The following is a 13,194-nucleotide window of genomic DNA, read 5'->3' as shown; positions in this document are numbered from 1 at the left end:
ATAGCCCTTCGTACATCAGCTGATATCTCAAAGTGCTGTACAGAAACCCAGCCTAAAACCCCAAACAGCAAGCAATGCAGGTGTAGAAGCACGGTGGCTAGGAAAAACTCCCTAGAAAGCCCAAAACCTAGGAAGAAACCTAGAGAGGAACCAGGCTATGTGGGGTGGCCAGTCCTCTTCTGGCTGTGCCGGGTGGAGATTATAACAGAACATGGCCAAAATGTTAAAATGTTCATAAATGACCAGCATGGTCAATAATAATAAGGCAGAACAGTTGAAACTGGAGCAACAGCACGGCCAGGTGGACTGGGGACAGCAAGGAGTCATCATGTCAGGTAGTCCTGGGGCATGGTCCTAGGGCTCAGGTCCTCCGAGAGAGAGAGAAAGAAAGAGAGGAGAGAATTAGAGAACGCACACTTAGATTCACACAGGACACCGAATAGGACAGGAGAAGTACTCCAGATATAACAAACTGACCCTAGCCCCCAGACACATAAACTACTGCAGCATAAATACTGGAGGCTGTCAACTACATCCTCCGTCCATGGAGCACTACGTCTATGTCTCCCATGGGATGGAATGTTTCAGGCCCCCTGGATACAGAACCCAACAGCTGTTCAGCAGTAACATCAACAATGGTCAGTGGAATTATCAAACTGGTCAGAGCACACGTACCTTGCCAGTCTCCTCTAAGAATGGGTCTCAGTACTCTTTTGGGTCCACATTTCCACCACACATCAGCCAGACCACTAGTTTGGTTTAGACCTGCAACTGGCCAAGTGGCATTAATAGTTATGTTACTGCTGCAATCAGCTTCAGGCAATCTCCCATAGTCCATGCCACTACCTGCACCCGTGATGCAACTGTAATTGCCCCCATATGCCTTAACACCCCAAGGGGCCCGATGAGGAGATATTGTAGGAAACACAAGCCTCAAAGAGGAACAGAGGGTTGAATTGGGCTTATCCTGGTAAAAACTTCTCAGAATACACAAGCACCCCTGTCCTTCTCCTATAGAAAATGGGTGTGTAGCCAGAACAGGTCTAGCATGACCACATACAATGCAGTCCTTTCTTTTCAGGGTCTTAGCTGTATACCTCATATAAGACAGCCACAAATTGTCCCTACCATCAAAACCAGTCTCAGTGCCTAATTGATCAATATCTGAATAGTCTCTAATGTTAATTACCTGAATGGGATTTGACACAGTGGTGGTGGGTGGCAGGCTCGGTCCAGGGGTGGTAGAGGAGTGTGTCTGGCTCTGGTTCGTCTGGGACCTCTGTGGTTTTGGCAGCACCTTAATAGAAAACACACCCATCGTGTCTGTCCCGGTCCTTTGTAGTCCGAGGGTGTAAGTGCCTGCATCAGAGAGCTTAATAGTTTTGAGGATGTCATCACCTTTACAGAGTTCAACAGTGCTCCCAGGTTTCCCCCATATCATGGAAAACCTATCCACCTTTGTGGGATCCCCTATGCTCTAAGGATACCCTCTTCTCCAATCCCAGAACTGTCCTAAATTGGTTATCATGTAATCCCCATATGGACACCCTCCCCCATTACACAGGTACACTGGCACCCTCCTATACACAGGTGTTAAAACCAAACACAAATATCTAAATTTCTTCCCAGCCCTGTTGGCTCAAAATATGTCCCAAATACTTAACATGAGTCTACCATAATTAAAACTTATCCTAGCTCATTTTCACACCACATTCATCAGAGAAAATCTAATGACACTATAATGTAAATATCAATGCCTTTTTGTATTAAATTACCTTAATATCAGTATTGCAAATGACCCTAGATTCTCCATCCAAATGGCTTTCCAATGAGGCTGATCAGACCACAAAGGAAAGTTACAATGGAGGTCATAAGTCATACCACCCCCCCAAAGAAGTGTTTTTTACTATATCAAACAACATTCCTTTATCAAAAGATTTCACCTATTTAATTAAGACTCAGAAAATAAAAACTTGTAATATTTCATATGTGAGTGTACCCCTTTAAGATATCATGTCTCAGCCTCCCGGGTGATTAAGGGCGCTGTACTGCAGTGCCAGCTGTGCTATCAGAGACTCTGGGTTCACGCCCAGGCTCTGTCGTAACCGGCCGCGACCGGGAGGTCCAAGGGGCGATGCACAATTGGCCTAGCGTCGTCCGGGTTAGGGAGGGCATGGTCGGTAGGGATGTCCTTGTCTCATCGCGCACCAGCAACTCCTGTGGCGGGCCGGGCGCAGTGCACGCTAGCCAAGGTTGCCAGGTGCACGGTGTTTCCTCCGACACATTGGTGTGGCTGGCTTCCGGGTTGGATGCTATAAATATCTGTATAATTTTTCTCTTTTCTTTTTCTCTTTTGCTCCATTGGTCTCTAATGCTGAGTTCAATGTTTTCAACACCTTCTTTGCCTCCTGATTAGCCATTGTCTAATGTATTTCGATTACTTGTTTTAATTTGAATACAATATAAATTAGCAGGTTCAATTGTGTGCTGCCTTAGAATGTGTCCCAATCTAGCCACTGTCTAGTAAACACCGTTTCAAAACATAACCTAGGTCTCACACCTGTTATTTACCCGAAGGTCATACACACTTGGTATTAGTACATCGACTTAATACCTAATGTACCACAATCATACGGTTCGAATCTCTCAAACCTTCAAACAAAAATCTGTTCGAATCACTCAAACCTTACAAACATACGTCAGTTCGAATCACTCAAACCTGCAAACATCAGTTCGAATCACTCAAACCTTCAAACATACATCAGTTCGAATCACTCAAACCTGCAAACATACATGGTTGAATCACTCAAACCTGCAAACATACTTCAGTTCGAATCACTCAAACCTGCAAACATCAGTTCGAATCACTCAAACCTTCAAACATACATCAGTTCGAATCACTCAAACCTGCAAACATACATGGTTGAATCACTCAAACCTTCAAACATACATCAGTTCGAATCACTCAAACCTGCAAACATACATGGTTGAATCACTCAAACCTGCAAACATACACGGTTGAATCACTCAAACCTACAAACATACGTCAGTTCGAATCACTCAATTTAAATAATAAAAATGCACAGTTATTTATCTTCCCTCACTCTTATGCAATACAACCAGATACTATAAACCTTATAAGGATCTATTAACCTTTCATTCAAACTTGATACCAGCTACAACTGAAATATCTAATGTACTACATATGCTTCAGCAACCATCCAATGTAACACAGGTCTTTTTAATTTGTTAGCCTGAATATTCTATCCGTAGATCATTCACTCTGATACAGCGCGCCCACTTATATCCCAGTAGTACTGCACTCACTCTAAATTTACCCAAAGTAAATATCCATTTATACTAGAAAAATGTCCTCATGCACACCAGTACACAGCATTCATTGTTACATTGCGATCCTGCTCACACACACACTAGTAAATTCCGTTAACCAATCTGATTCACCGTCATTCAAACAACTGGGTACGTGTTACACCAACCGACCCATTTAGTACATTACATTAGTTGTTATACCATAAGAGCGATCGATCAGTTCAAAATTGCATTTACCACTATGTATTCGTCATGATCCTTTACCAATATAAATGTATAGAATTTGGTTACTTACATCAAACAGGTGTCTCACAAAACTAAATTTGGATAACGTCAATGTGCAGAACTTTAGTTTTTCACAACAGGTATCTGCTTACCTTTTTTAGTTGACCGGTCAGGATTTGTGAGACACACCGTCCGACGACAGTACTGGCCAATCGGCTGGCACATCAATGTCCAGCGAAGTCCTTCACCAGATCACGTTCGGGGTCACCAATTGTCAGGGTGGCGTCAATTCGAATCTGGTATCAGGATAAATATGACAATGAAGCACTGACGTATGCTATGTATTTTTTTTATTGGCTAAGCAATAAGTGGTAAATGCATTGTTTGTATATACGGGCTCTCTGTCCCACCACAGGGCAAAACAGAACTGACTTGTTCCTGAGAAAATATTAAAATATACTCAGTAGTTCCTGCTTCCGAGCCGGCCTGTCAGAGTAGAGACTGGGCATGGTTTAGACTCCACCAGCCTATCGTTGATCGTTAGCGTAGAGGCTGGTCCCAGCCCCCTAAACGCGTCAGTGGTTGTAGCTGTGTAGAATATGCTGTTATCAGGCACCTGGCTCCTGTTATCTAACAAGACTGTTCTCACAACACTATGTTCTGAATGTGCCCCCCGCAACTCATTGCACAGGTCCCGTCTTCTGTATTTTTCCATCATGAGAGGCCCATGGCCCTGAAACGGTTAACAATGTTTCAATTCAGCTATGTTGCATAACACACATCCACACAAGCCAACAGCAGATAATATTCAATCACAAATATGGTAACGGGCTATAGTGCATAACACAGAATCCTCATACTCCGGACGCTTTATCTGGACATGGTTCGTCAGGACCTCCAACAGCCGAAGCTAAGTAGTAACATTAACATGATGCCTTCTGATTGCAGTCGCTGTACTCATACAGGAGAACGATCGCCTTACGGTGAGGATAGCTGTGCTACAAGCCCAGCTTCAGACGCAAGGGTAATTTCTGTGTAGGAAAGGATGAAACGGCGTCTGTGCCACCAGTAAGTACAGATAGTAACGTTAGTATAAATCCCCTCGCACGTCCCCGCAGCCGGACAACTTTCTCACGGTTTCTGGAGGGAAATGCTGTAGGAATGCTCATTCAGCCGACAAACTTTCAACCGGTTTTCCCCATTAAGCAACGAGTCGGAGTCAGAGGCCGAGCCTTCTCTTGTCTCTACTCCTCCCGTTACGGGGTCTGAGACGGCGAAGCTTCCCACCATTAGCTCTGACAAATTGAAAACTCTAGTCATTGGCGACTCCATTACCCGCAGTATTAGACTTAAAACGAATCATCCAGCGATCATACACTGTTTACCAGGGGGCAGGGCAACCGACGTTAAGGCTAATCTGAAGATGGTGCTGGCTAAAGCTAAAACTGGCGAGTATAGAGATATTGTTATCCACGTCGGCACCAACGATGTTAGGATGAAACAGTCAGAGATCACCGAGCGCAACATAGCTTCAGCGTGTAAATCAGCTAGAAAGATGTGTCGGCATCGAGTAATTGTCTCTGGCCCCCTCCCAGTTAGGGGGAGTGATGAGCTCTACAGCAGAGTCTCACAACTCAATCGCTGGTTGAAAACTAGTTTCTGCCCCTCCCAAAAGATAGAATTTGTAGATAATTGGCCCTCTTTCTGGGACTCACCCACAAACAGGACCAAGCCTGACCTGCGGAGGAGTGACGGACTCCTTCCTAGCTGGAGGGGTGCTCTCATCTTATCTACCAACATAGACAGGGCTCTAACTCCTCTAGCACCACAATGAAATAGGGTGCAGGCCAGGCAGCAGGCTGTTAGCCAGTCTGCCACTAGCACAGTCAGTGTAGTCAGCTCAGCTATCTCCATTGAGACCGTGTCTGTGCCTCGACCTAGGTTGGACAAAACTAAACGTGGCGGTGTTCGCCTTAGCAATCTCACTAGGATAAAGACCTCCATTCCTGTCATTATTGATACCTCACATCTCAAAATAGGGCTACTTAATGTCAGATCCATTACATTTACATTACATTTAAGTCATTTAGCAGACGCTCTTATCCAGAGCGACTTACAAATTGGTGCATTCACCTTATGACATCCAGTGGAACAGTCACTTTACAATAGTGCATCTAAATCTTAAGGGGGGTGAGAGGGATTACTTATCCTATCCTAGGTATTCCTTAAAGAGGTGGGGTTTCAGGTGTCTCCGGAAGGTGGTGATTGACTCCGCTGTCCTGGCGTCGTGAGTGTCATGTTTTGTCTTAGATTGTCTTGTCATTATGCTTTCCCTTCTGTTCGTTTCCCCCTGCTGGTCTTATTAGGTTCGTTCCCTTTTTCTATCCCTCTCTCTCCCCCTCCCTCTCTCTCCTCTCTCTATCGTTCCGTTCCTGCTCCCAGCTGTTCCTATTCCCCTAATCATCATTTAGTCTTCCCACACCTGTTCCTTATCTTTTCCCCTGATTAGAGTCCCTATTTCTTCCCTTGTTTTCCGTTCCTGTCCTGTCGGATCCTTATCTATTGTTCACCGTGCTGTGTCTATGTATTGCCCTGTCGTGTTGTGTTTCCCTCAGATGCTGCGTGGTGAGCAGGTGTCTGAGTCTGCTACGTTCAAGTGCCTTCCCGAGGCAACCTGCAGTTCTTGATCAAGTCTCCTGTCTGTTCTCGTCATTACGAGTAGTATTATGCCTTTTGTTTGTAAAGTAACCTTACTGGATTAAATACTCTGTTTTCGCCAAGTCGCTTTTGGGTCCTCATTCACCTGCATAACAGTGAGGGAGTTTGTTCCACCATTGGGGGGCCAGGGCAGCGAACAGTTTTGACTGGGCTGAGCGGGAGCTGTACTTCCTCAGTGGTAGGGAGGCGAGCAGGCCAGAGGTGGATGAACGCAGTGCCCTTGTTTGGGTGTAGGGCCTGATCAGAGCCTGGAGATCCCTTACTTCAAAGGCAATTATAGTCAATGAACTGATCATAATCTTGATGTGATTGGCCTGACTGAAACATGACTTTAGCCTGATGAATTTACTGTGTTAAATGAGGCCTCACCTCCTGGCTACACTAGTGACCATATCCCCCGTGCATCCCGCAGAGGTTTTGCTAACATTTACGATAACAAATTTACATTTACAAAAAAAAAAAAGACTTTTTCATCTTTTGAGCTTCTAGCCACGAAATCTATGTAGCCTACTCAATCACTTTTTTAAGCTTACAGGCCTCCTGGGCCATATACAGCGTTCCTCATTGAGTTCCCTGAATTCGGACCTTGTAGTCATAGCAGATACTGTTCTGATTTTTGGTGACTTTAATATTCACATGGAAAAGTCCACACACCCACTCCAAAAGGCTTTCGGAGCCATCATCGACTCAGTGGGTTTTGTCCAACATGTCTCTGGACCTACTCACTGTCACAGTCATACTCTGGACCTAGTTTTGTCCCATGGGATAAATGTTGTGGATCTTAATGTTTTTCCTCATAATCCTGGACTATCGGACCACCATTTTATTACATTTGCAATTGCAACAAATAATCTGCTCAGACCGCGAACAAGGAACATCAAAAGTTGTGCTATAAATTCACAGACGACACAAAGATTCCTTGATGTCCTTCCAGACTCCCCTGTCTACCCAAGGACGCCAGAGGACAAAAATCAGTTAACCACCTAACTGAGGAACTCAATTTAACCTTGCGCAATAACCTAGATGCAGTTGCACCCCTAAAAACTAAAACCATTTCTCATAAGAAACTAGCTCCCTGGTATACAGAAAATACCCGAGCTCTGAAGCAAGCTTCCAGAAAATTGGAACGGAAATGGCACCACACCAAACTGGAAGTCTTCCGACTAGCTTGGAAAGACAGTACCGTGCAGTATCGAAGAGCCCTCGCTGCTGTTCGATCATCCTATTTTTCCAACTTAATTGAGGAAAATAAGAACAATCCGAAATTCGTTTTTGATACTGTCGCAAAGCTAACTACAAAGCAGCATTCCCCAAGAGAGGATGGCTTTCACCTCAGCAGTAATAAATTCATGAACTTCTTTGAGTAAAATATGATTATTAGAAAGCAAATTACGGACTCCTCTTTAAATCTGCGTATTCCTTCAAAGCTCATTTGTCCTGAGTCTGCACAACTCTGCCAGGACCTAGGATCAAGAGAGACACTCAAGTGTTTTAGTACTATATCTCTTGACACAATGATGAAAATTATCATGGCCTCTAAACCTTCAAGCTCCATACTGGACCCTATTCCAACTAAACTACTGAAAGAGCTGCTTCCTGTACTTGGCCCTCCTATGTTGAACCTAATAATGGCTCTCTATCCACCGGATGTGTACCAAACTCACTAAAAGTGGCAGTAATAAAGCCTCTCTTGAAAAAGCCAAACCTTGACCCAGAAAATATAAAAAACTATCGGCCTATATCGAATCTTCCATTCCTCTCAAAAGTTTTAGAAAAGGCTGTTGCGCAGCAACTCACTGCCTACCTGAAGACAAACAATGAATACGAAATGCTTCAGTCTGTTTTAGACCCCATCATAGCACTGAGACTACACTTGTGAAGGTGTTAAATGATCTTTTAATGGCATCAGACTGAGGCTCTGCATCTGTCCTCGTGCTCCTAGACCTTAGTGCTGCTTTTGATACCATCGATCACCACATTCTTTTGGAGAGATTGGAAACCCAAATGGAAACCCAAATTGGTCTATACGGACAAGTTCTGGCCTGGTTTAGATCTTATCTGTCGGAAAGATATCAGTTTGTCCCTGTGAATGGTTTGTCCTCTGACATATCAACTGTAAATTTCGATGTTCCTCAAGGTTCCGTTTTAGGACCACTATTGATTTCACTATATATTTTACCTCTCGGGGATGTCATTCGAAAACATTACATTTACATTTAAGTCATTTAGCAGACGCTCTTATCCAGAGCGACTTACAAATTGTTGCATTCACCTTATGACATCCAGTGGAACAGCCACTTTACAATAGTGCATCTAAATCTTTTAAGGGGGGGGTGAGAAGGATTACTTTATCCTATCCTAGGTTAACATAATGTTAACTTTCACTGCTATGCGGATGATACACAGCTGAACATTTCAATGAAACATGGTGAAGTCCCAAAATTGCCCTCGCCAGAAGCATGTGTTTCAGACATAAGGAAGTGGATGGTTGCAAACGTTCTACTTTTAAACTCGGACAAAACAGCTTGTTCTAGGTCCCAAGAAATAAAGAGATCTTCTGTTGAATCTGACAATTAATCTTAATGGCTGTACAGTCGTCTCAAATGAAACTGTGAAGGACCTCGGCGTTATTCTGGACCCTGATCTCTCTTTTGAAGAACATACAGTGCCTTGCGAAAGTATTCGGCCCCCTTGAACTTTGCGACCTTTTGCCACATTTCAGGCTTCAAACATAAAGATATAAAACTGTATTTTTTGTGAAGAATCAACAACAAGTGGGACATAATCATGAAGTGGAACGACATTTATGGGATATTTCAAACTTTTTTAACAAATTAAAAACTGAAAAATTGGGCATGCAAAATTATTCAGCCCCCTTAAGTTAATACTTACCTGGATATGTTTATTTTTGAACCACTCCATTGTAGATTTTGCTTTATGTTTTGGATCATTGTCTTGTTGGAAGACAAATCTCCGTCCCAGTCTCAGGTCTTTTGCAGACTCCATCAGGTTTTCTTCCAGAATGGTCCTGTATTTGGCTCCATCCATCTTCCCATCAATTTTAACCATCTTCCCTGTCCCTGCTGAAGAAAAGCAGGCCCAAACCATGATGCTGCCACCACCATGTTTGACAGTGGGGATGGTGTGTTCAGGGTGATGAGCTGTGTTGCTTTTACGCCAAACATAACGTTTTGCATTGTTGCCAAAAAGTTCCATTTTGGTTTCATCTGACCAGAGCACCTTCTTCCACATGTTTGGTGTGACTCCCAGGTGGCTTGTGGCAAACTTTAAACGACTCTTTTTATGGATATCTTTAAGAAATGGCTTTCTTCTTGCCACTCTTCCATAAAGGACAGATTTGTGCAATATACAACTGATTGTGGCTTCAGCATCAACATCGGAGGTTCATGCCAAGCGTGGGATTGAGAAACAAACACTCTACTTCTCCTCTGAGGTTGATTAACTCAAATGGCAAATAAGGAAATCATCCTCATCATCACTGTGTAGAATATTCATGTATTTTACACTAATCAGGAATAGATCGGAATATGGTGTGTGAGTCTGTCTGGACAGTCAACTTCCTGTGGAAAATCTACACCATGCTTGCATCCCAGATAGCACCCTATTCCCTATGTAGTGAACTACTTTTGATCAGGGCCTATAAGGATCTGGTCAAACGTAGTGTACTAAATAGGGAATATGGTGCCATTTGTCATATGGAGACCACTACAGGAGCAGGTAGGCTTTACTCACAGCGAGGTGTAGAGGGCTGATGGGAGGTCTGACATCAGAGTCGTTCAGGATGTCTGTCCCTGAGGTTTCAATTAGTTGAGGAAAGAGAAGAACGGCCTGTTCAGACTTGGAAAAAGAACATCAAGAGTGACGATGCGTCCACGACAAACATGCAGCCACACCTTAAAACCTACTGTTGGGTTCTGAGAATATGAAATATACTAATTCATGTCACTGAGGGAGAGAGCTGTTCAAAACGGAATAACAGAAATCCTCTAGATTGTAGAGGGAAAACAACTGGAGAAGCGGCCACAGACTGCAGGTCGCCGGGTAGGCGCAGGCCGTAGTCGACTGAGACACCTGCTCACACGCAGCGTCTGATGAAGGCACAAAACATGACAGGACAGGGTGATACACAATCACGGCAAAAACACGACAGGACAGGGCGAAACGCAAACACAGCATGGTGAATACAATACAAGGAACCGACGGCACAGGAACGGATCACAAAGGAATAAATAGGGACTCTAATCAGGGGAAAGGATCGGGAACAGGTGTGGGAAGACTAAATGATGATTAGGGAATAGGAACAGCTGGGAGCAGGAACGGAACGATAGAGAGAAGAGAGAGCGAGAGAGTGAGAGAGGGAGGGGGAGAGAGAGGGATAGGAGGGAAAGAACCAAATAAGACCAGCAGAGGGAAACGAATAGCATGGGGAGCACAGGGACAAGACATGATAATAAATGACAAACATGACAGTACCCCCCACTCACCGAGCGCCTCCTGGCGCTCTCGAGGAGGAACACTGGCAGCAACGGAGGAAATCATAGATCAAACGGTCCAGCACGTCCCGAGAAAGAACCCAACTCCTCTCCTCAGGACCGTAACGAAAAACGATAAAAAGGGAAACTAGGGTACTACTCTAAAAAAAATGAGAACTAGGGACAGACTGAGACACAGCAAGGGCAGGGACAAGAACAGGAGAGATGCGATGGCAGGGAACAGACTGAGACCCAGCAAGACCAGGAGCAGAAGCAGAAAAAAATTACCAGACTTCTTCTGCGCGCAGTCTGAACACGCAGCCACGAAACGGCGCGTGTCACGCTCCTGAGTCGGCCACCAAAAGCGCTGGCGAATAGACGCAAGAGTGCCTCGAACACCGGGATGACCAGCTAACTTGGCAGAGTGAGCCCACTGAAGAACAGCCAGACGAGTGGAAACAGGAACGAAAAGGAGGTTACTAGGACAAGCGCGCGGCGCGCAGTGTGTGAGTGCTTGCTTAACCTGTCTTTCAATTCCCCAGACTGTCAACCCGACAACACGCCCATAAGGAAGAATCCCCTCGAGATCAGTAGAAGCCACAGAAGAACTAAACAGACGGGATAAGGCATCAGGCTTGGTGTTCTTGCTACCCGGACGGTAAGAAATCACAAACTCGAAACGAGCGAAAAACAACGCCCAACGAGCTTGACGGGCATTAAGTCGTTTGGCAGAACGGATGTACTCAAGGTTCTTATGGTCTGTCCAAACGACAAAAGAACGGTCGCCCCTCCAACCACTGTCGCCATTCGCCTAGGGCTAAGCGGATGGCGAGCAGTTCACGGTTACCCACATCATAGTTGCGCTCAGATGGCGACAGGCGATGAGAAAAATAAGCGCAAGGATGAACCTTATCGTCAGACTGGAAGCGCTGGGATAGAATGGCTCCCACGCCTACCTCTGAAGGTCAACCTCGACAATGAATTGTCTAGTGACGTCAGGAGTAACGAGGATAGGAGCGGACGTAAACGTTCTTTTAGAAGATCAAAAGCTCCCCTGGGCGGAACCGGACCACTTAAAACACGTCTTGACAGAAGTAAGAGCTGTGAGAGGGGCAGCAACTTGACCGAAATTACGAATGAAACGCCGATAGAAATTAGCGAAACCTAAAAGCGCTGCAACTCGACACGTGACCTTGGAACGGGCCAATCACTGACAGCTTGGACCTTAGCGGAATCCATCTGAATGCCTTCAGCGGAAATAACGGAACCGAGAAAAGTAACGGAGGAGACATGAAAAGAGCACTTCTCAGCCTTTACGAGAGACAATTCTCTAAAAGGCGCTGTAGAACACGTCGGAACGTGCTGAACATGAATCTCGAGTGACGGAGAAAAATCAGGATATCGTCAAGATAGACAAAAACAAAAATGTTCAGCATGTCTCTCAGAACATCATTAACTAATGCCTGAAAACAGCTGGCGCATTGGCGAGACCGAACGGCAGAACCCGGTACTCAAAATGCCCTAACGGAGTGTTAAACGCCGTTTTCCACTCTGGTCCCCTCTCTGATGCGCACGAGATGGTAAGCGTTACGAAGGTCCAACTTAGTAAAGCACCTGGCTCCCTGCAGAATCTCGAAGGCTGATGACATAAGGGAAGCGGATAACGATTCTTAACCGTTATGTCATTCAGCCCTCGATAATCACGCAGGGCGCAGAGTACCGTCTTCTTAACAAAAAAGAACCCCGCCCGGCCGGAGAAGAAGAAGGCACTATGGTACCGGCGTCAAGAGACACAGACAAATAATCCTCGAGAGCCTTACGTTCGGGAGCCGACAGAGAGTATAGTCTACCTCGAGGAGGCGTGGTCCCTGGAAGGAGATCAATACTACAATCATACGACCGGTGAGGAGGAAGGGGGAGTTGGCTCGGGACCGACTGAAGACCGTGCGCAGATCATGATATTCCTCCGGCACTCCTGTCAAATCGCCAGGTTCCTCCTGAGAAGTAGGGAGAGAAGAAACGGGAGGGATGGCAGACATTAAACACTTCACATGACAAGAAACGTTCCAGGATAGGATAGAATTACTAGACCAATTAATAGAAGGATTATGACATACTAGCCAGGGATGACCCAAAACAACAGGTGTAAACGGTGAACGGAAAATCAAAAAGAAATAGTCTCACTGTGGTTACCAGATACTGTGAGAGTTAAAGGTAGTGTCTCAAATTTGATACTGGGAAGATGACTACCATCTAAGGCAAACATGGGCGTAGGCTTGTCTAACGGTCTGAAAGGAATGTTATGTTTCCGAACCCATGCTTCGTCCATGAAACAACCCTCAGCCCCAGAGTCAATCAAGGCACTGCATGTAGCACCCGAACCGGTCCAGCGTAGATGGACCGACATAGTAGTACAAGATCTAGATGA

General features: G+C 45.1%; 1 protein-coding gene across 2 annotated transcripts; it reads right to left on the bottom strand.

Moving 5' to 3' along the window:
- Positions 1-405: 405 nt before the first annotated feature.
- Positions 406-3,959, bottom strand: LOC124029189. 2 transcript variants are annotated; one of them, XR_006837741.1, is made up of 3 exons: positions 3,708-3,959; positions 1,190-1,359; positions 406-771 (listed from the first exon to the last, which is right to left on the bottom strand). XR_006837741.1 is itself a non-coding variant. In XM_046340992.1 (2 exons), exons 1-2 carry the CDS (start codon positions 3,778-3,780, stop codon positions 530-532), a joined length of 903 nt encoding a protein of 300 aa, XP_046196948.1. In that variant the 5' UTR covers positions 3,781-3,959; the 3' UTR covers positions 406-529. The 2 variants fall into 2 exon arrangements, 1 of the variants encoding a protein (XP_046196948.1); XM_046340992.1 differs by having other exon boundaries at positions 406-1,359.
- Between the last annotated feature and the right edge of the window lie 9,235 nt (positions 3,960-13,194).

This window comes from Oncorhynchus gorbuscha, unplaced genomic scaffold, assembly GCF_021184085.1.
Source record: "Oncorhynchus gorbuscha isolate QuinsamMale2020 ecotype Even-year unplaced genomic scaffold, OgorEven_v1.0 Un_scaffold_5767, whole genome shotgun sequence".
Lineage (NCBI taxonomy): Eukaryota > Metazoa > Chordata > Actinopteri > Salmoniformes > Salmonidae > Oncorhynchus > Oncorhynchus gorbuscha.
Note: the sequence above shows the minus strand (reverse complement) of the source record. Positions and strands in the feature narration are given on the sequence as shown.

Excerpts from the sequence above, each read along its gene's own strand:
- LOC124029189 (XM_046340992.1), bottom strand. The coding sequence starts at position 3,780 with ATGTGCCAGCCGATTGGCCAGTACTGTCGTCGGACGGTGTGTCTCACA. Across the intron at positions 1,360-3,707 it reads TGACCGGTCAACTAAAAAAG|GCACTTACACCCTCGGACTA; the intron begins GTAAGCAGATAC and ends TCTCTGATGCAG.